Below are 23,890 nucleotides of genomic sequence, written 5' to 3' on the forward strand. Positions count from 1 at the left end.
ACGTTTTTGTTTCATTTATAACTATATTTGAACCTGCTAATAAAAGTGCATGACAGGTAAGATTCATACAATTATTATGTTAACTACAAGCACATCAGCTTTTTTACAGAAAGATAAAAGCTTGGATAATTTATTAAATCGTTTTCAGCGTCATAAAAAGAAAGCAAGCATGAAAATATGAACTTACAAACAATGAATTTACATGTTCAGTTTAATTCATTAGAGACTTTAACATCTACTTTCTTGTTAGCTTTAGCAACATTACCACTGCCTCCAATTTTAATTGTGATGAAAAGCTGTTGGTTCTTTGCATGTTTTATTTATTTTAATTTTTCACAACTTCATCCTACACTGGCTTTGGGACCTTCTTTTTCTCATGTATGCTGTTGTTTTAATTCCAACTTTAATGACCACTTGCCCTACAACATAGATGACTGGTTTTCTTAGGCCCTGATTACCACTAATCTTGAACTATCTCACTTATGGTTGAGTCCAAGATTAGTGCTAATCGTTGTCTGTGAAACCTGTTGTGAGTCTTTTAAGGGCTGCGGATACACCTTTAATCGCTGCAGTAATGGACTGATGAAGTCAATGTGCGGAGGTGAAATCAGATGTAATCCCTTATTAAAGGTCTAATGTATTGTACTGGTGTGAGAGGTGTGTTCTAGAAGTCGATTCGTTCACTGAAAATGGGTCTGGTTAAATCCATACCTGCAGGAGTATCTACAGACAAATTGAACACATCTACAGCACCTATATGCATCAACGGATCCCTCTTTCCTCAGGATACACACTTCAGGACAGTTTCCATTTAAGGTAAATAACTAAACGATGTTTCTGGAATATATTATGCTTTAAATATTTCCAGAGATTTCCTGTTAATATAACTACCAGGACCCGATAATTTCATTTTCTTCTGTCCTGATGTTAATCAATGAAACCCTATCCATACTAACAAATATATTCATATCTGAAACCCCTTTGTGCTTGAACAGGAATTAAAATAAAAAATAGCATATTACCATCCCAGGCATGAACCCTGTTCTACACCGTGGAAACGTGGCTGAGAGGGTAGTGCTGGGGCAAATATATCTTCTTGAAATGTAACCATGCTCATATCTGTTCATAAAATCATTGAATAATAAAAAAAATACTCTGCAAAGGGTAAACTACTGAACTACTGAAAATCCCAGACTGAGTTGTACTACAGGCACAAGGTGGAGCAAGACATGCTGTGTAGTGTGTTTGTTCTCAGATTAGCTGAAGGTTGTCATGGAAACGTTTCATTAACTGCTGGAGACCTCAAACTAATTCAACTGTTCCCTGCCCCTACATGAAAGTAATTCCGGAATCCTCCTATAATACTAGGATTCAGGAATCCAACAGCTGACTGTAAATCTAGACAGACAGTCCACAAGACAGAGTTAGCGGTTTAAAGGAGTAGTGCCCCATTCATTTTTGTAAATACTCTGGCCTACCATTGATCTTTCCTCATAATTTTAATATATTACAATGCATTAGGTATATTCGGCAGAGCTAATCAACCCAACACCTTATTTTTAAGAGTCTTTAGTGAATGAGGCCCATTATGTGTTATCCAAGACTGCCACCCAGTCATTTTGCATCCAATATTTTCCATAACAGCAAACATGTGGGGTGGCTTGCTCATTTAAATTATCTACAGGTGTTTGAATAGTGGACACTTGTCTTTGAAGGAATACCGAGGTATTTCATAAGCAATCATTACAGGTGGGGCTAAACCAATGCCTGAAGCCAGGTAGCACCTCAAACCAGCAGGTATGCAGCCGTTTTTATACCTTACAAGTTCATGTTTAAAATGTTAGCTCCACACTGTATTACATTTATTATACCTATCAAAATAGTTCCATAAATTATCCCTGCCTTGCACATCCATTTATGACTGACATGCTTTGCAGCAAGCAAGGCAAACAAAGCTAAAAATAACATAACCTGAGAATACAGGTTTTCTATAACATTTGTTTCTTTCAAATCTGCACATTTGAAACCCATATAGTAAGATATAGTACAAGTTAATGACAACTAAGATGAATAACACCACTTTAACAGCTGGTTTTCCATACACCCAATCAACACTAGTCTTGGGCTACCTTGGGCTACCAGGATTAGTGCTAATCATGGTCTGTGAAACCAGCCATAAGACAGACTTATGTTTCAAAGCCCATGGTTTTATGTTTAATTGCGTAACAATATCTCTCTCATGCAGTATCTATCTCCACTGTAAGTGAGCATGGGTTATCACATAAAATGGATCACCACACATGTTGAAGAAAATGATTTATCCCGCAGGTACAGTACTATAAGGATACAGCCGGTTTCACGGACTACAGTACTGCTACCTACTGAGCTAATCATGGCCTGTGAGCCAGTCATCTTAAAACTGATAAGACAGGGCTCATTCATTTACTACACTGTTCTCACAGAAGACCAGAGTAGTTAAACATTAACTGACTATGGTGCTGTGTGTAGTGCTGAGGTTATTCCTTAGAACTTTTATAAACAATGGGGCTCATTTCACTTGATAAGGTGATAGGGGTTATTGTTGTGTGTTGGTCTCAAGGTATGTGATGCTGGTGAATACCAAACGCTCTCCGCTCCCAGAACACACACATGCCTTTACAGTTTAGCAAAGCATGTTAAAATCAGACATTAAACATTGCAATTCTCAGTATTATGGCTGATACTTTTCTCTTTCCACATTGCCATTTAAGCATTGCCATCATTTACTGTCAGAAGGGATTAGCCTATGTTAAGTTCTGCTTGTGACCTGAAGTTAAAAAATCCCTGCTAAAAGCCAGACAGAAATAATAGTCAACTATTACCAGCAATGACAACAAAATTGATATAATCGTTTTTTGTGAAACAGTTGGAAAATGTCACTGATATAGTACCATGATGCAGCCCTGCAGTGGGCAGCCTTGTCCCCTTGTTCTACCATTGCCCTCTTAATGCAGAATCATTGAATGAATATCATTTGAGAAGTGTTTCAGAACATAGCACCCATAAAAGCACCCTTCTTAAAGTTTTACCACAGTAACTATGCCGTTTACCACACTTTTCTACTGTGCTTTTACCATGGCGTACCACAGTAAACATGTATATCCCTTTCAGTAACTACACCTCTACTGTAATTGTACCATGTTAAGTTTCCTTTCTATGCTATACTTTATAAGGCATAGATGTTTTTTTAAAAATCTTTGCAAATTCTTGTGCAGTTTTACAAATGTAAAAATGTAACCAAAGGGGTATTAATAAGTGTGCTTTTTCCAGCAATTACCTGTTTTATAGCTTGTCTTTAGTGGGTTGCCACATACATTTCATCTTATCTGTCGTATTACAGGTTAAAGAGATGAAAGTGCAGTTAGAATGGATTGTGAAATAAATGCAAAGTGCTAAAGAGCCTATCAGACAAACACTCTCTCTCTCCCTTTGGTTTGGAGAGTAGCCAGCAAGATAGTGTGGAGTAAACAATGTGTTGAGGATTCAGAGGGTGAGAGACTGGGCATTCATTACTGAACCGGTTGAGGGGTGGGCTTCTTTTTCTCCTGCACTAAAACAGGACACTTCTCAAAGAATGCAAACCTTTACTCAGGAACTAAAGCAGCCAGGTTTCTACTGATGAAAACTTGAGATTTACAGAAACTTTAAGAACTGGATGAGATTCATTCAGTAGGTTTTTATCCAAGAAACCTTCTTTGGGGGATTATTTTGGGTTCAAGATGTTTGCTGTGCATTTGCTATCCTTTTACTTTTCAAAACTGAAAGAAGACCAGATTCAAAAGGTAAGCTGTGCACATGTATCTAGTTGTGAGTGTTTGTTTAGATCAGATTTGTAGTCACAATAGTGTATGGGTGTACTTGTCAATGCTTTATTCTGGTTACCTTATAATAACTATTTGTATTTATTTGGATTTAGCAATACCACTTTCCCATTGATAGTACTGAAAGAGGTTTCATTCAGATTCAAACAGACTCAATCATAGATTTAAAGTAGCACTGGAAACAATACCATTTGACTAACAAATGTCATAAAATACCATGAAAAACAAATACTTTTTTTCTAAACACTTGTCTATTTTATGGTTTTTCTAGTTACACTGTAGGTTATAAGCATATGGTAGGCCTATACATAGAACAGTAAAACCCTGCTTGAACAAAGGCAAGGCCCTTTATTTAGATTTTTGTTGACATTTTTATTGTAAATGTCCAGATTTAAAAAAAGTTTTACCAGAATTAATTTTTTAAAGATTTCATTCTAAATGTGTCCCACTCATGCATGTCAAAGTACTGATGTAAACCATGAAAATGTACCATGACTTAAATAATAATAGTAAATTATAGAGTTTTAGTGTCGTAAAAGTCCAATATTACCCTTGATACTTACCTAGAAATCTGAGAAATGATTTAACTGCACAGATTTGTTTAGGCCTTGAGCAGTGAAAAAGAGAGCAACAAATTCACTTCCAGATTATGGGGACACAGACCTAAAAAGTATGGATCATGTTTTTGCATTGATAATGCATTCTTTTTATATTCTTTATGGTTTAGAAACAGAACACTGAGAAAGTGTTTTAATGTAATGATTCTTTTTGCCTTCTTATTTCAGTGCACTAAGTTGTGGAATCATTTTTGTAATATAAATGCATTTATACAAATTCATTTACCTCCATGTTTTACTTCCTTGCTTGTATTTTGAGCTTGTATTATAATGGAAAATCATCCATTTTTAATCCAGTTTGAATACAAAGTTTGAAGTATTTAGGAATGTAAACTTGGAATACAATTGAATATTGAATACATTCCTCCAAATAATTTGTTTGTCTAATTGACTTTGTTATACATTTTTCATATCTGACAATTGTGTGTTTTATAGTTATGAATAGTTATGTTAACCTTTTCTCTAGTTTGCAAAAGCTTAACATTTCTCGGTAATTGACAATGTTTGAATATCTCCATGCATTTCACTGGACAGATTTCCTGACTCTGGGATTTACTAGAGAGGAGGACGGATCCCTCTGCTGGTGGGAAATAGTGGTTTCTGATTAGTTAAATGTGTAATAACAATGGATAATAATCATTAGGTCAAAGTTTTCTTTATTTTGATGGAAAACTAAACATTTCCGTGGCTTGTTCCTCTGTAATAATGAAACTCCCTCTAATATCGACTTGGGAGTTCCATTATTACTCGCCACAGAAATTAAATAAATCACAGTTTCAATGTACAGCTTCTAAATCCAATTTTCATCTATAGCTGCAAATCATATAACATACAGTGCCTTGCGAAAGTATTCGGCCCCCTTGAACTTTGCGACCTTTTGCCACATTTCAGGCTTCAAACATAAAGATATGAAACTGTAATTTTTTGTGAAGAATCAACAACAAGTCGGACACAATCATGAAGTGGAACGAAATTTATTGGATATTTCAAACTTTTTTAACAAATAAAAAACTGAAAAATTGGGCGTGCAAAATTATTCAGCCCCCTTAAGTTAATACTTTGTAGCGCCACCTTTTGCTGCGATTACAGCTGTAAGTCGCTTGGGGTATGTCTCTATCAGTTTTGCACATCGAGAGACTGAAATTTTTGCCCATTCCTCCTTGCAAAACAGCTCGAGCTCAGTGAGGTTGGATGGAGAGCATTTGTGAACAGCAGTTTTCAGTTCTTTCCACAGATTCTCGCTTGGATTCAGGTCTGGACTTTGACTTGGCCATTCTAACACCTGGATATGTTTATTTGTGAACCATTCCATTGTAGATTTTGCTTTATGTTTTGGATCATTGTCTTGTTGGAAGACAAATCTCCATCCCAGTCTCAGGTCTTTTGCAGACTCCATCAGGTTTTCTTCCAGAATGGTCCTGTATTTGGCTCCATCCATCTTCCCATCAATTTTAACCATCTTCCCTGTCCCTGCTGAAGAAAAGCAGGCCCAAACCATGATGCTGCCACCACCATGTTTGACAGTGGGGATGGTGTGTTCAGGGTGATGAGCTGTGTTGCTTTTACGCCAAACATAACGTTTTGCATTGTTGCCAAAAAGTTCGATTTTGGTTTTATCTGACCAGAGCACCTTCTTCCACATGTTTGGTGTGTCTCCCAGGTGGCTTGTGGCAAACTGTAAACGACACTTTTTATGGATATCTTTAAGAAATGGCTTTCTTCTTGCCACTCTTCCATAAAGGCCAGATTTGTGCAGTATACGACTGATTGTTGTCCTATGGACAGAGTCTCCCACCTCAGCTGTAGATCTCTGCAGTTCATCCAGAGTGATCATGGGCCTCTTGGCTGCATCTCTGATCAGTCTTCTCCTTGTATGAGCTGAAAGTTTAGAAGGACGGCCAGGTCTTGGTAGATTTGCAGTGGTCTGATACTCCTTCCATTTCAATATTATCGCTTGCACAGTGCTCCTTGGGATGTTTAAAGCTTGGGAAATCTTTTTGTATCCAAATCCGGCTTTTAACTTCTCCACAACAGTATCTCGGACCTGCCTGGTGTGTTCCTTGTTCTTCATGATGCTCTCTGCGCTTTAAACGGACCTCTGAGACTATCACAGTGCAGGTGCATTTATACGGAGACTTGATTACACACAGGTGGATTCTATTTATCATCATTAGTCATTTAGGTCAACATTGGATCATTCAGAGATCCTCACTGAACTTCTGGAGAGAGTTTGCTGCACTGAAAGTAAAGGGGCTGAATAATTTTGCACGCCCAATTTTTCAGTTTTTTATTTGTTAAAAAAGTTTGAAATATCCAATAAATTTCGTTCCACTTCATGATTGTGTCCCACTTGTTGTTGATTCTTCACAAAAAATTACAGTTTCATATCTTTATGTTTGAAGCCTGAAATGTGGCAAAAGGTCGCAAAGTTCAAGGGGGCCGAATACTTTCGCAAGGCACTGTAGCTTATTTCTTTAAAGTCTGTGTAGCTCTGGAGAGATAAACAAGCAGCTCAAAACAGAATTACACATTCCTTAAATCTGTATGAGAAAATGATGAAGCAGTCTATTCCACTGAGGCAGGAGCTTAATATCATATCAAGCTTCACTGCAAGCATGGCTTATTGGATTGAAACCCTTCCAGCTGGTTTCACAGACTGATCTGGCACTGTCCAATGTTACTTTAGATAAGGTACTCCGAGATTAATGCTGATTGGGATTTGCGAAGCCAGCTGTTCATTGAAAAGAATATGCTGAAACTCTGCTCTGCACTCCTTTAAATACAAAATCTAAAATGTAGCCATTAAGAATGCAGTGTAGGCTGGCAGTACCACGAGTAAGCCTACAAAAGACGACAGCTCCACACAAAAACACCCAGCATAACAGTGTCAATAGGGTGACTGACTCCTAATTCGTGCAAACTTGTTGTTTTGCATTGTTTTCAATTCAACTTAAATGTTGCCATTACCCCTGCATGTATTTAAACACTCAATTATATATATACAGTATATAAACATATTAGCCTAATATATGTAACAGGGTGGAGACAGGGTGTGACCCTGCATACCACAAGCGAGCACCTTAAGTGCCGAGCTACTCTGCATTCGTGGTTCTAGAGCTTTTAACCTCATCTCATCTCACCGACAGGACAGAATCCATAACTGCAGTGCATCACACAACACTGTTTGAAAAGTACAGTACCTTTTATTCTGTCTAACAGGTGGACAGGTTCCTGTATCACATGCGCCTTTCGGACGAGCAGCTGCGGGACATCATGATGCGTTTCCGGGCAGAGATGGAAAATGGCCTGTCAAGGGACACCAACCCCACAGCCACAGTTAAGATGCTGCCCACGCATGTCAGGTCTACCCCGGATGGATCAGGTAAGATGCAGTGTACTACAGTGAACGCCAGCTGGCCCTGATACTGTGACTTGACCTATAAACCATGCTATGATAATGAAGTGCATTGTTCCAGTTTAACAGACAAACTTTAGTATCATAAACTTGTGGTTAATGTATAAAACCAGCTGTCTCTGTATTTTAGTCAAAGGGCTATTCCTGGTTTGTGAAGAAAATATGAGTAGGCTTGCTGTATTTCAGCATTTGTTTTTCAGGGACTCACAAAATACTGTAATAAATAGCATACTTTTTACAGTACATATTTGACTGGGGTTCTTCATTGGAACACCAGAATAGCTGATAATTATACAGCAGTTTTACATGGAAATCTGAAATACAAAAAGAAAGCAGGATTATACTGTATACAAGTCAGTAAATCTACTCAGAAAGCATTACAAAAGTTTTGGAAATGCTTCCTACAGTACATCAATGTGTATTTTACATGCGTCTTAAGACATAATCTTTGAGAAGGGTAACGTTTGCTCCGTAGACCACCTATTATGTGCTGTGGACCCTCAAAGGGGGCTCTGACCCAAGAGGGACTCTTACCCATAGGTGCCTAACCCATGGGGCAGAAGGGGCACGTGTCCCCCTACTTTGAATATGGGGGGGGGGGGGGGGGGTCAAACTATATATTTTGCCCCTCCACTTTTTTCGTTCATTATTTATGTATTATACTTTATTGTGTTTGGCATTGATTTGCTTTAAAGTCTTTAAAATAAAATATAAAAATGGAAAAGTATTCAGAGGATGGGCCACATTTATAAACAACCATAATAAATGCTCCCTACACAAACATATTGGTTTGACCCAAGGTCTGCACAATGGCTAACATTAGCTAACAGTAAGAAAAAACGTCTTTAAGTGAATGTGAACTTGGCAGGGGGTCAGGAGAGATGACAGAACATTTGAAATAAATAGTGATTGATAAAAAGGGTGACTCAATATTTACCAATGCAGCTCATGATATACTTAGATTTCAGTATATCATCGAATCCATTGGTCTGTGGCAGGTAAATCTCACATACTTGGACATCAATTTTTATTTATTTATTTATTTATTTTGGTGTCTATGGATGCGGGAAGTTGGAGTGCTGTTGGTGGTGCCAAACACAACTCTTCTCTTGTTAATGTATGAGCCGTGTATGGTTGATCTGCACTGCCTGTAATATTGCCATGAATCGGCTGTGTGAGGTCTGGCATTTAGTGTTTCAACCAATTATCACTAAGCATTGCAATGTGTGGGCGGGTACTTATTGTTTCAACCTATCAGCAACAAACATTCTCTGCTATAGCAAGCATTTACTATCTGAACACCAGATCTGATTAGAATCAGTTGATTGAATGGGACGTTATCAAGGAAAATCATCCCATAGTAATGGGCCAGTAGGTACCTAGTAGCCTCCCAACAGGAAGAGTAGGTCCAGATCAAGCACTTTAATGGACGTCGGATGGAGTAGCCGCTAGGGGGCGCCAAACAAGTGGTGTTGCATTAATAGTAACAGTTAGTTTAACAGCAACACAGTTAGGTTTAGGGGTAGAGATTAGGTTTAGTGGTAGAAATGAGGTTAGTGGTAGACATAAGGTTTAGGGGTAGAGGGTAGATTTAGGGGTTAGGAGGCTAATAGGTACCTACTGGCCCATTCCTATGGGATGATTTTGCTTGATAACGATAACGTCTTGTGTTTCGCTGTGATAACTGAGCTAAGCAACGTCTGATGACAAAATGTGAAAAACTTCTCTAGCATCCAGCACTACATTTAAAACAAAGCCGAGCAAGGAATATTTTAACTGTTGACATACATATGTCAATATATCTATCAATAAACAAGCCATATTATTACATTTTGTACATGTTATTGTTTGTGTTTGTTTCGCACTTCCCATTAATAAGCTGTATGTTGGATTTATACGTATTGTACAGCATTGTGCAGATATGCCACTGGAACTGGTTTTGCCATTTGGTGCCACTTGTGTTTTCTTAATAAATGCTCAGTTAGTAAATATTCTATATTTTATGCTGAAACACCTGTCCAATTTTGTGGGTTTACTATTACAAAAACAGTAACTTGAAAAAGATTGAACAGTAAAAATGAGGTTACCAGAGCTTCTTAACAAAAAAGAAGAAAAAAAATGGCCTCACTGCACTCGGAAGTTCTTCTGTACCTTTGCCCTCCCCACAATTAAACAAAGTTAGGCGCCCCTGCTCTCAATCACAAAGATTTAGACTTCAGTCAGGTATTTTCAACTACTGCCAGCCGATGAGCATTTAACCAGTTGGGATCTGTATGCAATTTCAAACTCTACTGCAGTGTTTGTTACAAACCAACTGTTCATTATTTCATTAATTACAGAGAAGGGCGAGTTTCTGGCTCTGGATCTTGGCGGCTCTAAGTTCAAAGTGCTTCGGGTGAAGATATCGGATGATGGGAAGCAGAGAGTCGAAATGGAAAGCGAGCTTTACCCAACCCCAGAGGAGATCACGAGCGGCAAAGGGACAGATGTAAGCATCTTTATTGTTTTTGTCCTGTTATACAGAACTGTGTTCATATTATCACATGCCGCTCATTTTCTTGCAGTTTTTTGATCACGTAGCTGAATGTCTGAAGCATTTTATGGAGAAGAAACATATGAACACAAAGAGACACCCCCTAGGATTCACCTTCTCATTTCCCTGCAGTCAAACCAAACTAGACAAGGTAAGAGAAAGAGCAGGAATCAATACCCAAGACCCACAGTGATCCATGTACATTCCTGACACATTTTAGGCAAAATGTGTTAACAGTTGCTTAACTAGAACTTCAGTGTGGGCTTGGCAGCACAACTTTTCATGGCTTTTTACCTCTGGAGGCCTATGTTTGAATTCAACTTGAATGAAATTAGTCTGGTGGTTTTAACTAGAGTTGCACTGGTGATTGGAATTATCAGTTGTTTCTGGTTCAACAAACCATTATCGATTTAATAATAATAAACTAGATAAAACTTATCAGAAAGTCAAACAAGGTCTGTGCCTTGACTCCATCAGTGACCTAGTGAAAGCACTATTTGAAATGTTTGTCTCAGAAACACAGAGGTAAATTAATAAATCACTTTAAGAAGTTGTATTATAATAGAGATATTGACATTGCTGTAGCGTGCTCCTCGGTAAGAATGGAACTCCCTCGTATTGACTCATCCATGTATTACCTTATAATACGCCACAGCAATGCCATTATCCCTTAAATGAACAATGCATTGTTAGTAAGCCAGGTGTTAACAGTTGATAAACTGAAAAAGGGGCCCTTAAAATAAAGTGTGATACAACCATGCATATGTTCATTAGATTATACTAAGCAATGTGTAGTGACTGGTTCTGCCACCTCTTTTATTTGTTCCAGGGCGTGCTGTTATCATGGTCTAAACATTTCAAAGCCAGAGGAGTGCAAGGCACAGATGTGGTGGACTCCCTGCGGAAAGCTATCGACAAAACTGGGGTAATGTTACATTGAATTTTGCCGTCATTCTTTCTTGTTTATATTCACATTTAGACAAAAGCCTGAATTAAATATGACAAAAAATATATATCAGTGCTCCATGACATAACATCTTTCTAGACAATAGTATTGTTATATTGTTGCATTCGTTTAAAATTAATATATGTCACAGTCATTATATTGTAGTATTGTAGATGTAATCATTCCTGTTTAATAACCCTTTTGTTCTCCTGTGTGTTTGGTGTGCTTGACTATGATGGCTGTTATGCTTCACTAGGGCATGGATGTGGATGTTTTGGCCTTGGTAAACGACACTGTGGGGACGATGATGGCCTGTGGATGTGACGACCAGTACTGTGAAGTTGGTGCCATTATAGGTAAATACAGGCTACATTTGTAATCTTTCTGTACTAGTAGCAGAACTCCCAACATCAGCGAGGAGGATATAAAGAAATACACTGGAATTTTTTATGTTTATGCAGTTCAGGGGTTCACTTAAGCAGATGTGTTGGTTTGTAGAGCACTTCGTAAAACATTAACAATAATCTATGAATAGTATCTACTTATCTTTACAGGGCAAAGGTATCTATTGATGGTTCATTCAATTGTTATTTATTAGCCTAGCAGTATGTTATTTAAAACCTTTTTTCTTTAAATGTCACACACACATATATCTGTTAGCAACTTTTTACTGCAGATAATTCATGCCTATTAAATATGTGAATTCTGGTATCACTCTGCTAGTGTAACAGAGCAGAGGCTGCAAGCATCTTAAGCACTGTGTAAAAGTGCCAGGCTTGTCTGCATTCTAGGTTTTAGAGCTTTTAAACTCATCTTACCGACAGGTCAGAATCAGTCTGAGCATCACAGAACACTACCTGTTACACTAGTATAAAAAATATAACAGAAGACATTCTAATGTCATATAAAACACTCCCACTGTGCTCTAAACTAAACCATATATTTTTCATATAACATATTTACAATAACATCAAGCATCTTTTACAAACAAAAACAGGTTATACTTTACATTAAGTGTCTCTAATTACTGTGTATTTACATAGTAGTTACATTGTAAATACATGTGTACTTACACATAATTACAATGTTATTATGCATAGGTACAATGTACTTAATGTGTACATTTTTTGTGTGGTATAACCCTAATCCTAACCCTATCCCTAAGCCTAACTCTAACCCTAACCATTTTCTGATACAAGGTAGAACTACAAGAAACCAAACCAAGTCATTGATATTGGTTGTAATTAACATGTAACATGAAAAACCTATTTATTCCATGCAAAATACAACGTTACCCAGTACTTTTGATGGTAAATTCTCTCAGATTATGACTACAATCCCTTCAGGTACGGGTACCAATGCGTGTTACATGGAGGAGATGAGGCACATTGACCTGGTGGAAGGGGACGAGGGGAGGATGTGCATCAACACTGAGTGGGGATCATTTGGGGACGACGGCTCACTGGAAGACATCCGCACCGAGTTCGACAGAGATATTGACTTGGGATCCATCAACCCTGGGAAACAACTGTAAGTACACAAATAGGAATTAGATAAATATCACATCTAATGCTCCGTTTTCACTGCCTGGTGCTCCCTGCTATGGATGCCAACGGCAACCAAACAGGGTGTTTTCACTGCTCAGCTGACCGTGGCTATCTGGTCAGGTAAATCGCCACCATTGTGGCTGATTTCCTTTCATATAGGTAAAGCACACATATGACATTTTCTTTATTGTTTCACCAAAAGCAAATATATATGTACAGCGGTGTGGAGTGGTGGTTGGGGCTCTGGACTCTTGACCGGAGGGTTGTGGGTTCAGTCTTCAGTGGGGGACACTGCTGTTGTACCCTTGAGCAAGGTACTTTATCTAGATTGCTCCAGTAAAAACCCAACTGTATAAATGGGTAATTGTATGTAAAATAATGTGATATCTGTATAATGTGAAATAATGTATAATGCGATATCTTGTAACAATTGTAAGTCGCCCTGGATAAGGGCGTCTGCTAAGAAATAAATAAATAATAATAATAATATATATATTTTTTTAATCATGATAAACACAACAAAACTGTTTGTTTGGGTGTACTCTCCGTCTTAAGCAGATTCCTTTTTATTTGTAATGAACCTAAGGTTACCACCATTTGTTTTTAAACTAAGCACAATACAATCCCACAATACCTCAGTAACCTTTGACACATGACAAGATTTTATGAGGTTTACCAGGTTTGGAAAAAGCACTGAAATTATTTCAGCGGCTAGCCGTGGGAAGCCGAAGCCTATCACGCCTGTCAGAGGAAATGAGACTTAATAGCCTGGAATCAGCTATCCTATTTAAGTATGTTATGTGTGTTAATGAATGTATTTACTTCATTTTGTAGAAAGCAGTTATACTTTACTGTTAACTAGCAACCTATTCTTTAATTATCTCCTTTTTTTTAAATAAATGTTAATGTTACAAAATGATAAACAAAACACCTTGAGAGTGCTAAAAAAGAAACTTGAAATATATAACTTGAAATATATAACTTGGAATATATAATTTGAAATCTATAAATTGTAATATATAACTTGGTTCTTTGGTTCTAGTTTTGTAAAATTAACGTCTGTCTAGGTTTTATCACGAGAGTTAATTGAAGACAGGAGTAAACACTTTGAAAATATGGCCCATAATGTTTAAACAATTTTAATGATGAGGTAGTCAGAGTTTTATAACATTGTTTTCTTTTGTTAGATATCATTTTAAGCACATTTTTAAGCTATCCAGAAACACAAGAGGCATACATTGTAGATACACTTTTACATAGTAATTGTTCTTGACTTTGAACAGGTTTGAGAAGCTGATTAGTGGAATGTACATGGGGGAGCTGGTAAGAATCATTCTGGTGAAGATGGCCAAGAAAGGTCTGCTGTTTCAGGGCAGGATGTCAGACGCACTGTGCACCAAGGGCAAGTTCCAGACCAAACACGTGGCTGAAATAGAAAAGTAAGAACATTCCTACTTCAAGCATTTTGTTTTATTATTAACTGGCTGTCATGGATGGTTTGAAGTGGTGACGTCAGACCTGGAACAACACACAGTACTGCGAGTGAAATGATCAATGTGCTGCTTGCACATTTATTAAATTAACAAAATAAAAGGTTTAAGCAAAACACAAACATTCTGACAAAACAAAACGGCACGGTGGCCAAACGAACAGACAAACAAAACACTAACAAGTACCGTGCTAGTTTAAACTAGCAAGCATAGCAATTGTTTTCTTTCTTTTAGTATTTTAAATGATCTCCTCTCCACGCCTGTTCTCCAATTACTGAACACACATACCCAAGTAAGTGCTTGGTGCCTATGTATATACAGCTGTGCCAAGATTACTAATTAATTACTAATTAATCTCGGCATGTGAACTAATTTGTGCAATCCCTGTGCCTAAATACAACTATATATTTTAAATCACTCGTGCTACACAGACCCATTTATATCCTGTGAACCAATACCTATACACCAACATTAACACACCACACGCAACATAACACATAACACACACACACTGGCCAATTTCCAAACTTAAACGTTTCTACCTAATGTAAGATGTTACAAAATAATATTGGCTTTTATAAAACCCAGGACTTTTTCAGTAAAAATCTGTAAAAACTGGGAAAAGGCCCTTTATGTACATTTTTTATATTATTCCTGTGTAATGTCCTAAAACGTGTGTTCTCTGTCATCTCTGTTGTTTATCCTGAGATAATTATTTACAGGGGTTCACATAACTGGTATGTAGGTAGGCATGCATGCGCACCAATAAAAAAAATGCGTACTTTGATATTGTTTTAGAGACGCAAATGTAGCGAGGGTGCATCTGGCTCTGACCCATACTTGCCTAACCTCCCGATTTTCTATTGAGTCTCATGGCCGCTTCCATCTGTCAACGATCTCTGGGTAACTGAGCTTAGTTATAATTTACACCACCCATATTTCACTGAAGGCTGGAAGGTAAAAAGTTCATCCCTGCTAGAGCTATCATTGGCTGCTTCCAGGTTGTTGTTTTTTTTTTTTTTTTTTTAAAGGACTGCGATAGGTGGAATCAGTCCAATTCATAACATTAATCATTTTCTTTAAATGGACACTTGATACAACCAATAGTAGCAGGATCTCGATTTAGCTATCCATTCAGAGAAGAGAGATGTAGTTTTGGGGAGTGGCGTTCTGAAAGCTCACTGACGCTTCGCTTCGCTTCCCAAACTGAGCGCGGACGAGAGGAGGTGTCGATATTTGAGAGCCGTTACATTTAAACGTGAGTTTAAAAAAAAAATACTTTACTTAAGCATTTTACCTAAAATAATATATTTTCCACAGTTATATCCTTCTTTAAATACCGTTGTGCCGTCAAGATGACTTGTTCAAAAACACTAATAAAGTGAAGAGGTGTTTTGCTTTGGAATCACCAAGGCTGGAATTTGGTGGTTGGCTATTGAAATAAACAGAGAATGTGAGATGATTTGTAAAAAAAAAGCTGTAATAACCAGCAATCCGGACTCCTACTTAAACATTCATAAAGTCGTTTTGTTGTCTCTCATTAACCCTGGACCTTGATCGTAAAACATATTTCAGAAACTAAATTTATCAAGTACGTTTTTTTTTCTGAAAAGAAACGTGGTGATTTGAAAAATGACCACTAGGGGTGTGCAACTCCCTAACATTGGCATACAGGCCTTAAGAACTGTCCCAAAATGCTAATAAATTAATTTAGTAACTTTATGAAGTGCTGTTCACTATGCTTGTCAATAAAAATGCTTGATGAAAAAAGGATATTTGATAATGCACTATTAAATCAATTTCTATAAAAGGAAATGCCATTTTTTAAAATCTCTGATACTGTTTTTATCCTGCTAGTTGCTGGAATCGTGGAAGTGTGCTGCAATTTGTAAATATAGCACTTACTTGTTTCTTGCAAAAAGTGCCGGGAAAGAAAGTATAGCAGTTATGACAGTTTTTTTTTGCCGTAGTTTTCAGGAAATTAGTTGCTATGCTGTTCTGATTTAGGAAAAAAAGTCGGCCGTACCCATGCAGATTACTCAATTTATAGTAATTTAGGTGAGGGGATATTTAAATGTCTGTGTCTGCCTAGTAATTAGGAAAAGAACGACTCTGAATATTGTGAGGAGAGCTTCATGCGTTGCCATGAAGATTTTAAAAAAAATAACAAGAGAAAAGAATGAATGTTGTCGCGCACATTTCGAATTATCACGCATTACTTGTTTGTGTCTCGTTACCTTTCCAACAAACACACACACACATAAAAGTATATAAAATAAAACTTCTACTAAGTACAAGTTTTACTACTTAAAAAATAGAGAAGCGTAACATATAAAAGTTGTATTTAATTAAAGTAGTTTATAAATGTATGTGGAAAATGTGGGAACACAAGAAGCCAGTGACTGCTGGTCTGCAGCTGCGGTAAGAAGTGCCACGCGCAGAATCCGCTTCACACACACACACATTATAATGAAAAGTGGACTTAGGACAGAGGACAGTAGACACTTCTTTACACAGAGAGTGGTGATGGTATGGAATGGGTTATATAACCATGCTGTTGATGCTGAATCATTGGAATCCTTTAAGACCCAACTTGAGTTTTGAGATCAATCTGCTTCTAGGAACCGGACGAGCATTGATAGATCAAATGGCCGCCTCTTGTTCGTAGATTTTATGTTCCAAAACTGACTCTGTCATGATCCCAGCAATGAGATCCAAGTTTGGAAGCTGTTTAACTGGTATCCAATTCTCTGCTGTTTCAGATATAAGGAGGGTCTGAGTAACGCTAAGGCAATCCTGGCTGATCTGGGACTCAGCCCTTCAGAGGATGACTGCATTGCTGTCCAGCACGTCTGCACCATCGTCTCATTCCGCTCAGCCAATCTCTGTGCTGCAGCTTTATCCGCAATTCTTAATCGTCTGCGAGAGAATAAAAAACTCAAGTGCCTCAGGACTACTGTCGGTATGGATGGAACAGTCTACAGAACTCATCCACAGTAGGTTAAGTATTAGTTAAGCCAAAAATAAAATAGTCAGTCGAACCATGAATTAGACTTGATAGATTATATTTTGGTATATGTGTCTTTAATCATCTGATGCAGGCTGACGCTGAGCCACCGTTATGTTACATATGCATTATAATGACATAGTTTGGATCTGCTTGTATTACCGTGGTTCAGATTAGCGATAGTCCACTATACTGAACCATACCCGTTTTTGCTGCTTGTGTTTAGGTACGCTAAGCGTTTACACAAGGTGGTGAGGCGCCTGGTACCGGACTGCCACGTGCGCTTCCTGCTCTCGGAGAGCGGCAGTGGGAAGGGTGCTGCCATGGTAACGGCGGTGGCGTACCGGCTTGTGTCTCAGCGCAAGCAGATCGATGAGACCCTTGCTCCATTCAAACTGTCCCGCCAGCACCTGCAAGATGTGAAGGACAAGATGAGAGTGGAGCTGGAGCGCGGGCTGAAGAAAGACACGCATCACAGTGCAAGCGTCAAGATGTTACCGTCGTATGTCTGCGGGACACCAGATGGGACAGGTAGAGCTCCTAGTAGTTACTGTATTGTACAGCACTGTAAAAGAATACTTTAGGATTTGCTTGTAGTACACAGAGACAGAGGGGTCGCAGTTGAAACGCTGCTTCGGACCCTAAGATTTATTTATAATTATTTACAAAATCATCCATTTCTCAATTGCAATACAATGAGCCATTGCTAGGGTACCAGCAATAGTAGCTTCTAGAACTGTATACTTTTACACAAGTCAGACAAGGGAACAACAAAATGTGGACTTAAAAAGGGGCTGGCCTTACTACTATAGATACATAGTCAAAATATATGTCAAAGAATTTCAGTAAGATGTTAATGTTAGTTTTCTTTCATTCAAACTATTCATTTACTGTTAGTTTATAATAGGTATGGTTTTTATAATCTAAATCACATGTATAAATTTGTTACATCATCGTACATCCACGTTTTCATAGGATTTGGTAGTTTTACATTGGCTTGATATGTTTTAGGACTGCTGATAGTGATCTTAATATTGAAGGTAGTTTTATTTTGCCATCAATAAGAAACTGTACAAAGTGGCCTTTTGTGAGGTGGTCTTTTTGTGTACAGTTGTCTGGGACACCAGACATATATAGAGAAACAATATACATTCCGACAGATGGAAATCCATTTTAAAATCTAATAAAAGTAAAAACACTTAATGAGTTTGTGAGAGTTTATAACAATTGTTCATTTGAGTATTTTGGGTTATATATCTGTATCGCTAACAAAACCTGCATGATTTGTTGCAGAAAGAGGAAAGTTTCTTGCTTTGGACCTGGGAGGTACCAATTTCCGAGTACGTCTGGTCAAAATCTATAGTGGTCTGCGCAAATCTATCCGAATGTACGACAAGATTTACACCATCCCTTTGGAAATCATGCAGGGAACTGGTGAAGAGGTGAGTCCTGTCTCCGACTGTGTTCACAGCGTTCCACTTCCTGTATATTACAATTACATGTTTAGCAACATCTTAAAATTCACTCATCCAATTGAGATAATTGTAATCGATGTTCTTCAGCACAATCTAGCAGAGACAAGATGAAGATGGTAGTGGCTTGTTGCTAATTTATGTGTGTCCAGCAATTTGGAACGGATACAGGATTGAAATAAGACCATTGTTGATTAAATACTTATTCCAGGCTTTAGTATAAGCTTTCCATTATAAAATGTTTACCACAGTAAATTTGCAGTTGTATACTATGCATTTACCAGTTCAACATGGTTTTCCATGTTTTTAAAATAAACTTAATACATTCATAAAGAATAAATGTATTTATTTATTTGAGCATTTTTAAATTCAGCACTATAAAGTGTTTAATAGTTATGGATAAGTTTAATTTAAAAGTTTAGTGAATGGCTAGCTTTTAGTATAAGTAAACTAAAGTGAAGGATGTACAGTTCTAAACTAGACCCACTTGTAAGAATCAGTTCATACCAATGCCTGTGTCTTCTCCAGCTTTTCGATCACATCGTTCAGTGCATCTCTGACTTCCTGGATTACATAGGGATGAAGAACGTCCGCCTGCCCCTCGGATTCACCTTCTCCTTCCCGTGCAGGCAGGCTGGGATTGATAAGGTATGTGTGTCTCATTTTACCCATCAACAGTGTGTTTCTGTAGTAGTGACTGTAATGTATTGTTAGTAAATCATTAATATTTCAGATGCTACTAAAGTCATGGGAGGGCTTTCTCTTTATTGTGGAAACAACAAATGATTTACAGCAAGACTAGGGGTGAGGATTTATTACCTATTTTTCTTCTCAGAGCCCTCAATCATTTACCTTGGTATCTCTGAATAGATAATCCTCTCCTCTATAAAACTGTGCAAAATGTTTTGGTTCAACATTCAATGTAGTGTTGTCCTTGGCAGCCCTTAGCCAGAAACCTACTTCTGAGGGTAAAATGAAGAGAAAATGTCTGCATGGTAGTAAGTAGATCATATTTGGACTACTACTGCACTTGAGGGAAAAACTGTTCATTAAAATCTCTTGCATATTTTTAAAGAGACGATTATCTATTCAGGTATACCCAGGTATTTAGTAAGTTAGGGGTCTGAGTGGGGACCCCCATTCTTTCAGTAAATCATTTGTCGTTTGCTAAAATGTGTGAGCACCAGAGAGTGTGAGCAAAGCGGAGTGCACCAGTTTTATATGGAGTGGGGGAGCGGAGCTGGGTGGTTGCAGGAGCGGAGCAGATATTTCCGGCCCGCTCTTTTTGATACAAATTTGTTCCCGCCCCGGTGTGTATTTTGTGTTTTATGTTTTATGTGGTGTGTTATTATTGGTGCACAGGGTATAATGTGGGATGTGTATCACGAGTGATTTAAATATATACGTGTATTTAGGCACAGGGATTGCACAATCACTTCACGTGCAGATAAAATGTGGGTGGTTGGGTGTTCACAGGAGAGAGAGAGAGAGAGAGAGAGAGAGAGAGAGAGAGAGAGAGAGAGAGAGAGAGAGAGAGAATAACAGAAATTTTGGCCAACGTGCCATTTTGTTTGTTCAGTGTTTTGTGTTTTGTACAACCTTTTTATTTTTTATTATTAAACAGCACATTCATTCACCAGTCCTGTCTGTGTCCTGCATTTCCTGGCCTGATGTCACCACACGAGCCATCGTGTCACAGAATCATATGCAAAATTTTAAATAGGCCTAGGTGACATGGTACACTACATCGTGGGAACCTGTTAAAAACCTGTTAATTGCAAGATGATATTTCTTAAGTATTTTCATTTTCAATAATAATGAGAAAGCGTCTTTGAATTGAATTAGATAATTTCTCTGAGCACTTTATGTAGGATTTTTTTCTTTGCAGATCATAGCTGGGGATTTTTTTACTTGGGTCAAGCTATGCAATTATAATAAGGAAGATTAAATAGTATTCCTTTGTGAATGTACATTACATCTTTTCATCTGCAATCTGCAACATAGTTGATACCATGTGAGCAGAGCGGAGTGTGCCTGTTTTGTCTGGAGTGGGGGAGCGGAGCGGGAATCGCAAGCAGTGCTCACATTCTCTGGTGGGCACTGTATAAATGACATGCATCCTTGGAGGCAACTAGAACTGAAGAGCATTTGAGTAATTGCAATAAGAGTACTCGTTAACATTAACACAAATACAAACTGTTGTGTTTCGTTATCTTGCTTCAGGGCTCTCTCGTTAGCTGGACCAAAGGTTTCAAAGCCACAGACTGCGAGGGGCAGGATGTAGTTGACATGCTAAGGGAAGCCATGAAAAGGAGAAATGTGAGTCCTCATTCATTTGGCATTACAATCTTGTTTCTCGTCATTGTGCTTGTGTAACCGAGCCGTGTCTCCCCTCAGGATTTTGACCTGGATATTGTTGCCGTGGTGAACGACACAGTCGGAACGATGATGACCTGCGCTTATGAGGACCCCAACTGTGAAATCGGACTGATTGTGGGTAAGACACTCTGGGGTCTATTCTTAAAGGGTTAACGTCTGTCGAAATGAGAAAACAGGAGGACATGATCAGACTTTGTCCATAGCCGCCTATTTAACGGCAGTTGCTATTCCTAAGAGATAATTCAGAAGCGTTGTTAAGCCCCAACAATTTCAGTCTATGAAGGCATTTTTTTAATGAATTGAGAGAAAGGTTAACGATTACCTCATTAGCATAAAGTTTTCATTGGTCATGAGCGTCAATCTGATATTCATAAGAGTGAACGACAGCAAAATGCTGTCAATAACTAGGAGTTACTGAACGCTTTCTACAGTCAAGTCTAAACTAACGACAGCCTCGGCAGACTATTTTTTTAAAGACTATTTTATTACTACACTTGCTCTGTTGTACAGTTTGACATACCCGTGATTAACACTGCCTATTTTGAAAAAAAAAAAAAAATCTGTAGCTTTATATGAAGGAACATGTTTAATATAAATATATACTCACCAGTAGTCCTACATGTGAAAGTACCAGAACACCAATAAAATAAAGATTTTCTTAAACAAAAATGATACAAATTCACGTTTTATTTGTTCATTGAGCTTGAGGTAACATTTAATAGGTAATGCATGTGTCTCGCATGCGACTTCTATAGGCTACTCCCCCAGTCAGTGCTGCCAGATTGGTAGATTTCCAGCCAAATGTGTATTGTTTTGAAAGCATCCTGCGGGTAAATACTGTCTTTGATGGTTTAGTTATTTTTATCGTGCATGTTCTTTTTCTATTCCTTTCGATTATGAGGTCATCACCAGCACAGAACTTCAATCACCACAACGTCCCGTATTGTATATCCCGTCCTCCCACTGCCTTTTTTCTGGAGCTCTGAATCCAATAAAATTATGAATCACACAAACGCTGTTATTTTTTATTCATCACCAATTTCAGAACTGTACAATTACAATAGTTTTTCAATTTAGTTTTAAAAAATGTATCCGCTGACAGTTCTGGACAATTTAACTTTACACAAGATTCTGAATCCATTTTTTCCTGGACCTACTTTGTTTGATCTCATCAGTTATTCAATAATTATTATTATTATTATTATTATTATTATTATTATTATTATTATTATTATTATTATTATTATGTATTACTAGAATTACAGTATTATTCAAACGTCCTCCTACAGTGCTTTTTGTTTAATTTTTTTTTTTTTATGTGTTTACCAACGTTGCCAAACAACAAAAATACAAAGTATTTATTTAAAAAATACTTTTTTTTCTAAATTATGACATGTTCTGAATTTTTGGCAGACGTGATAGGGGCATCGGAATCACGTTTTGCAAACTGCCCGTGACTGGCAGCTGCATATTCTGGTTTCGGTAGTACTGTCGGTGGATTCCGTTTTTCTTTTTGCAACAGCTACCAACGCCACCCAGGGAACATTAATATTTTCGATTTTCGTTCTTGAACGACTGTATACCCATTCATAAAATGCTTTGTGGCAGTCGTCCGTTTGATCAGATCATTTTATGAATAGCAATATGCAGGGCTGGATTTAACCGATGAAGGGGCCCTAGGCAAACATACACTTCTGGGCCTGTGGCAAAGTGGTTTGTAGTGCTCCGGTGTACAGGTGATTCAAGGTGCTCCAGACAAAGGACAAACACAAAGTTCACAGGTCAGGTTCTTTAATGTCACTGACGAGGGTTTTTAAATAATAAAGCTGGCTCTACCCAGCAATGGGTATTGCCAGCGCCAAAGACAAACACAACCGTTTTTATCAATGGAACACTGTTTCATTCACATTTCCCGTCCTTGTTTCCTCCCATTAACCACAACAAAGGAACCGATTACGGCGTCACGTCCCCCTAAAGTACCCTAAGACCCGCCCCCTCTGATAGCTAGTTCAATCACGTCTCCTCCAATTCATGAGTGAAACTTCGCTCACCGTACTAGGGCAATGACTCCAGGTACCATAACGCCGCCCTCTTCCTGAATGGCCGGCTTCCGACTGCCCCCGGAATGAACTGCCCAACCGTTCTGTACGAAGCCCGTAGTTCCTGTTGTACAGTGCCCTCACCGGTCGAGAGGGAGATTGTTGATTCGGATTCATTCGCTCTTCGTCACAGGGCCCCTATTTTCTTATATGAATAACAACAAACATAATACATTATATACATTATATATACAGTGGTTTGCAGAAGTATTCACCCCCTACCAATAATGTCACATTTTGTTGAATTACAAATAATCTATGCACAGTTTTTCAAGCAAACTTTTTTTATTCAAAGCTGTAGTGGTTAAACTGAACACTGTTGTATGAGGAGGAGGTTAAATATCAGCAAAACTTTACACATGTACAAAATTAAATTTACTGGTTGCATAAGTATTCAGCCCCTTAAGTCACTACTTGGTAGACACACATTTGCAGCAGCTACTGCTATGAGTCTTTTTGGATAGGTCTCTACTAGCTTTGCACAGTAGGATGTTGAAATTTTTGCCCATTCTTCACGGGAAAATT

At 38.0% G+C, this 23,890-nt stretch overlaps 1 protein-coding gene across 2 annotated transcripts in view; it reads left to right on the plus strand.

Annotated features, from left to right (window-relative positions):
* The first annotated feature begins 3,508 nt into the window (after positions 1-3,508).
* Positions 3,509-23,890, plus strand: part of LOC117416149 (hexokinase HKDC1-like) — a 32,654-nt gene continuing 12,272 nt past the window's right edge. Inside the window, exons 1-14 of one of the 2 annotated variants that reach the window (XM_034027218.3) lie at positions 3,509-3,821; positions 7,697-7,859; positions 10,232-10,380; positions 10,457-10,576; positions 11,255-11,350; positions 11,628-11,727; positions 12,718-12,901; positions 14,202-14,357; positions 17,171-17,404; positions 17,642-17,946; positions 18,709-18,857; positions 19,416-19,535; positions 21,111-21,206; positions 21,285-21,384. In XM_034027218.3, the coding sequence (XP_033883109.3) occupies positions 3,759-3,821; positions 7,697-7,859; positions 10,232-10,380; positions 10,457-10,576; positions 11,255-11,350; positions 11,628-11,727; positions 12,718-12,901; positions 14,202-14,357; positions 17,171-17,404; positions 17,642-17,946; positions 18,709-18,857; positions 19,416-19,535; positions 21,111-21,206; positions 21,285-21,384 (2,035 nt within the window). In that variant the 5' untranslated portion in view covers positions 3,509-3,758. The remainder of the gene's footprint in view (positions 3,822-7,696; positions 7,860-10,231; positions 10,381-10,456; positions 10,577-11,254; positions 11,351-11,627; positions 11,728-12,717; positions 12,902-14,201; positions 14,358-17,170; positions 17,405-17,641; positions 17,947-18,708; positions 18,858-19,415; positions 19,536-21,110; positions 21,207-21,284; positions 21,385-23,890) is intronic. The other variant, XM_034027217.3, reaches the window with a different exon arrangement.

The sequence above is a fragment of the Acipenser ruthenus genome, chromosome 7, assembly GCF_902713425.1.
Source record: "Acipenser ruthenus chromosome 7, fAciRut3.2 maternal haplotype, whole genome shotgun sequence".
Classification (NCBI taxonomy): domain Eukaryota; kingdom Metazoa; phylum Chordata; class Actinopteri; order Acipenseriformes; family Acipenseridae; genus Acipenser; species Acipenser ruthenus.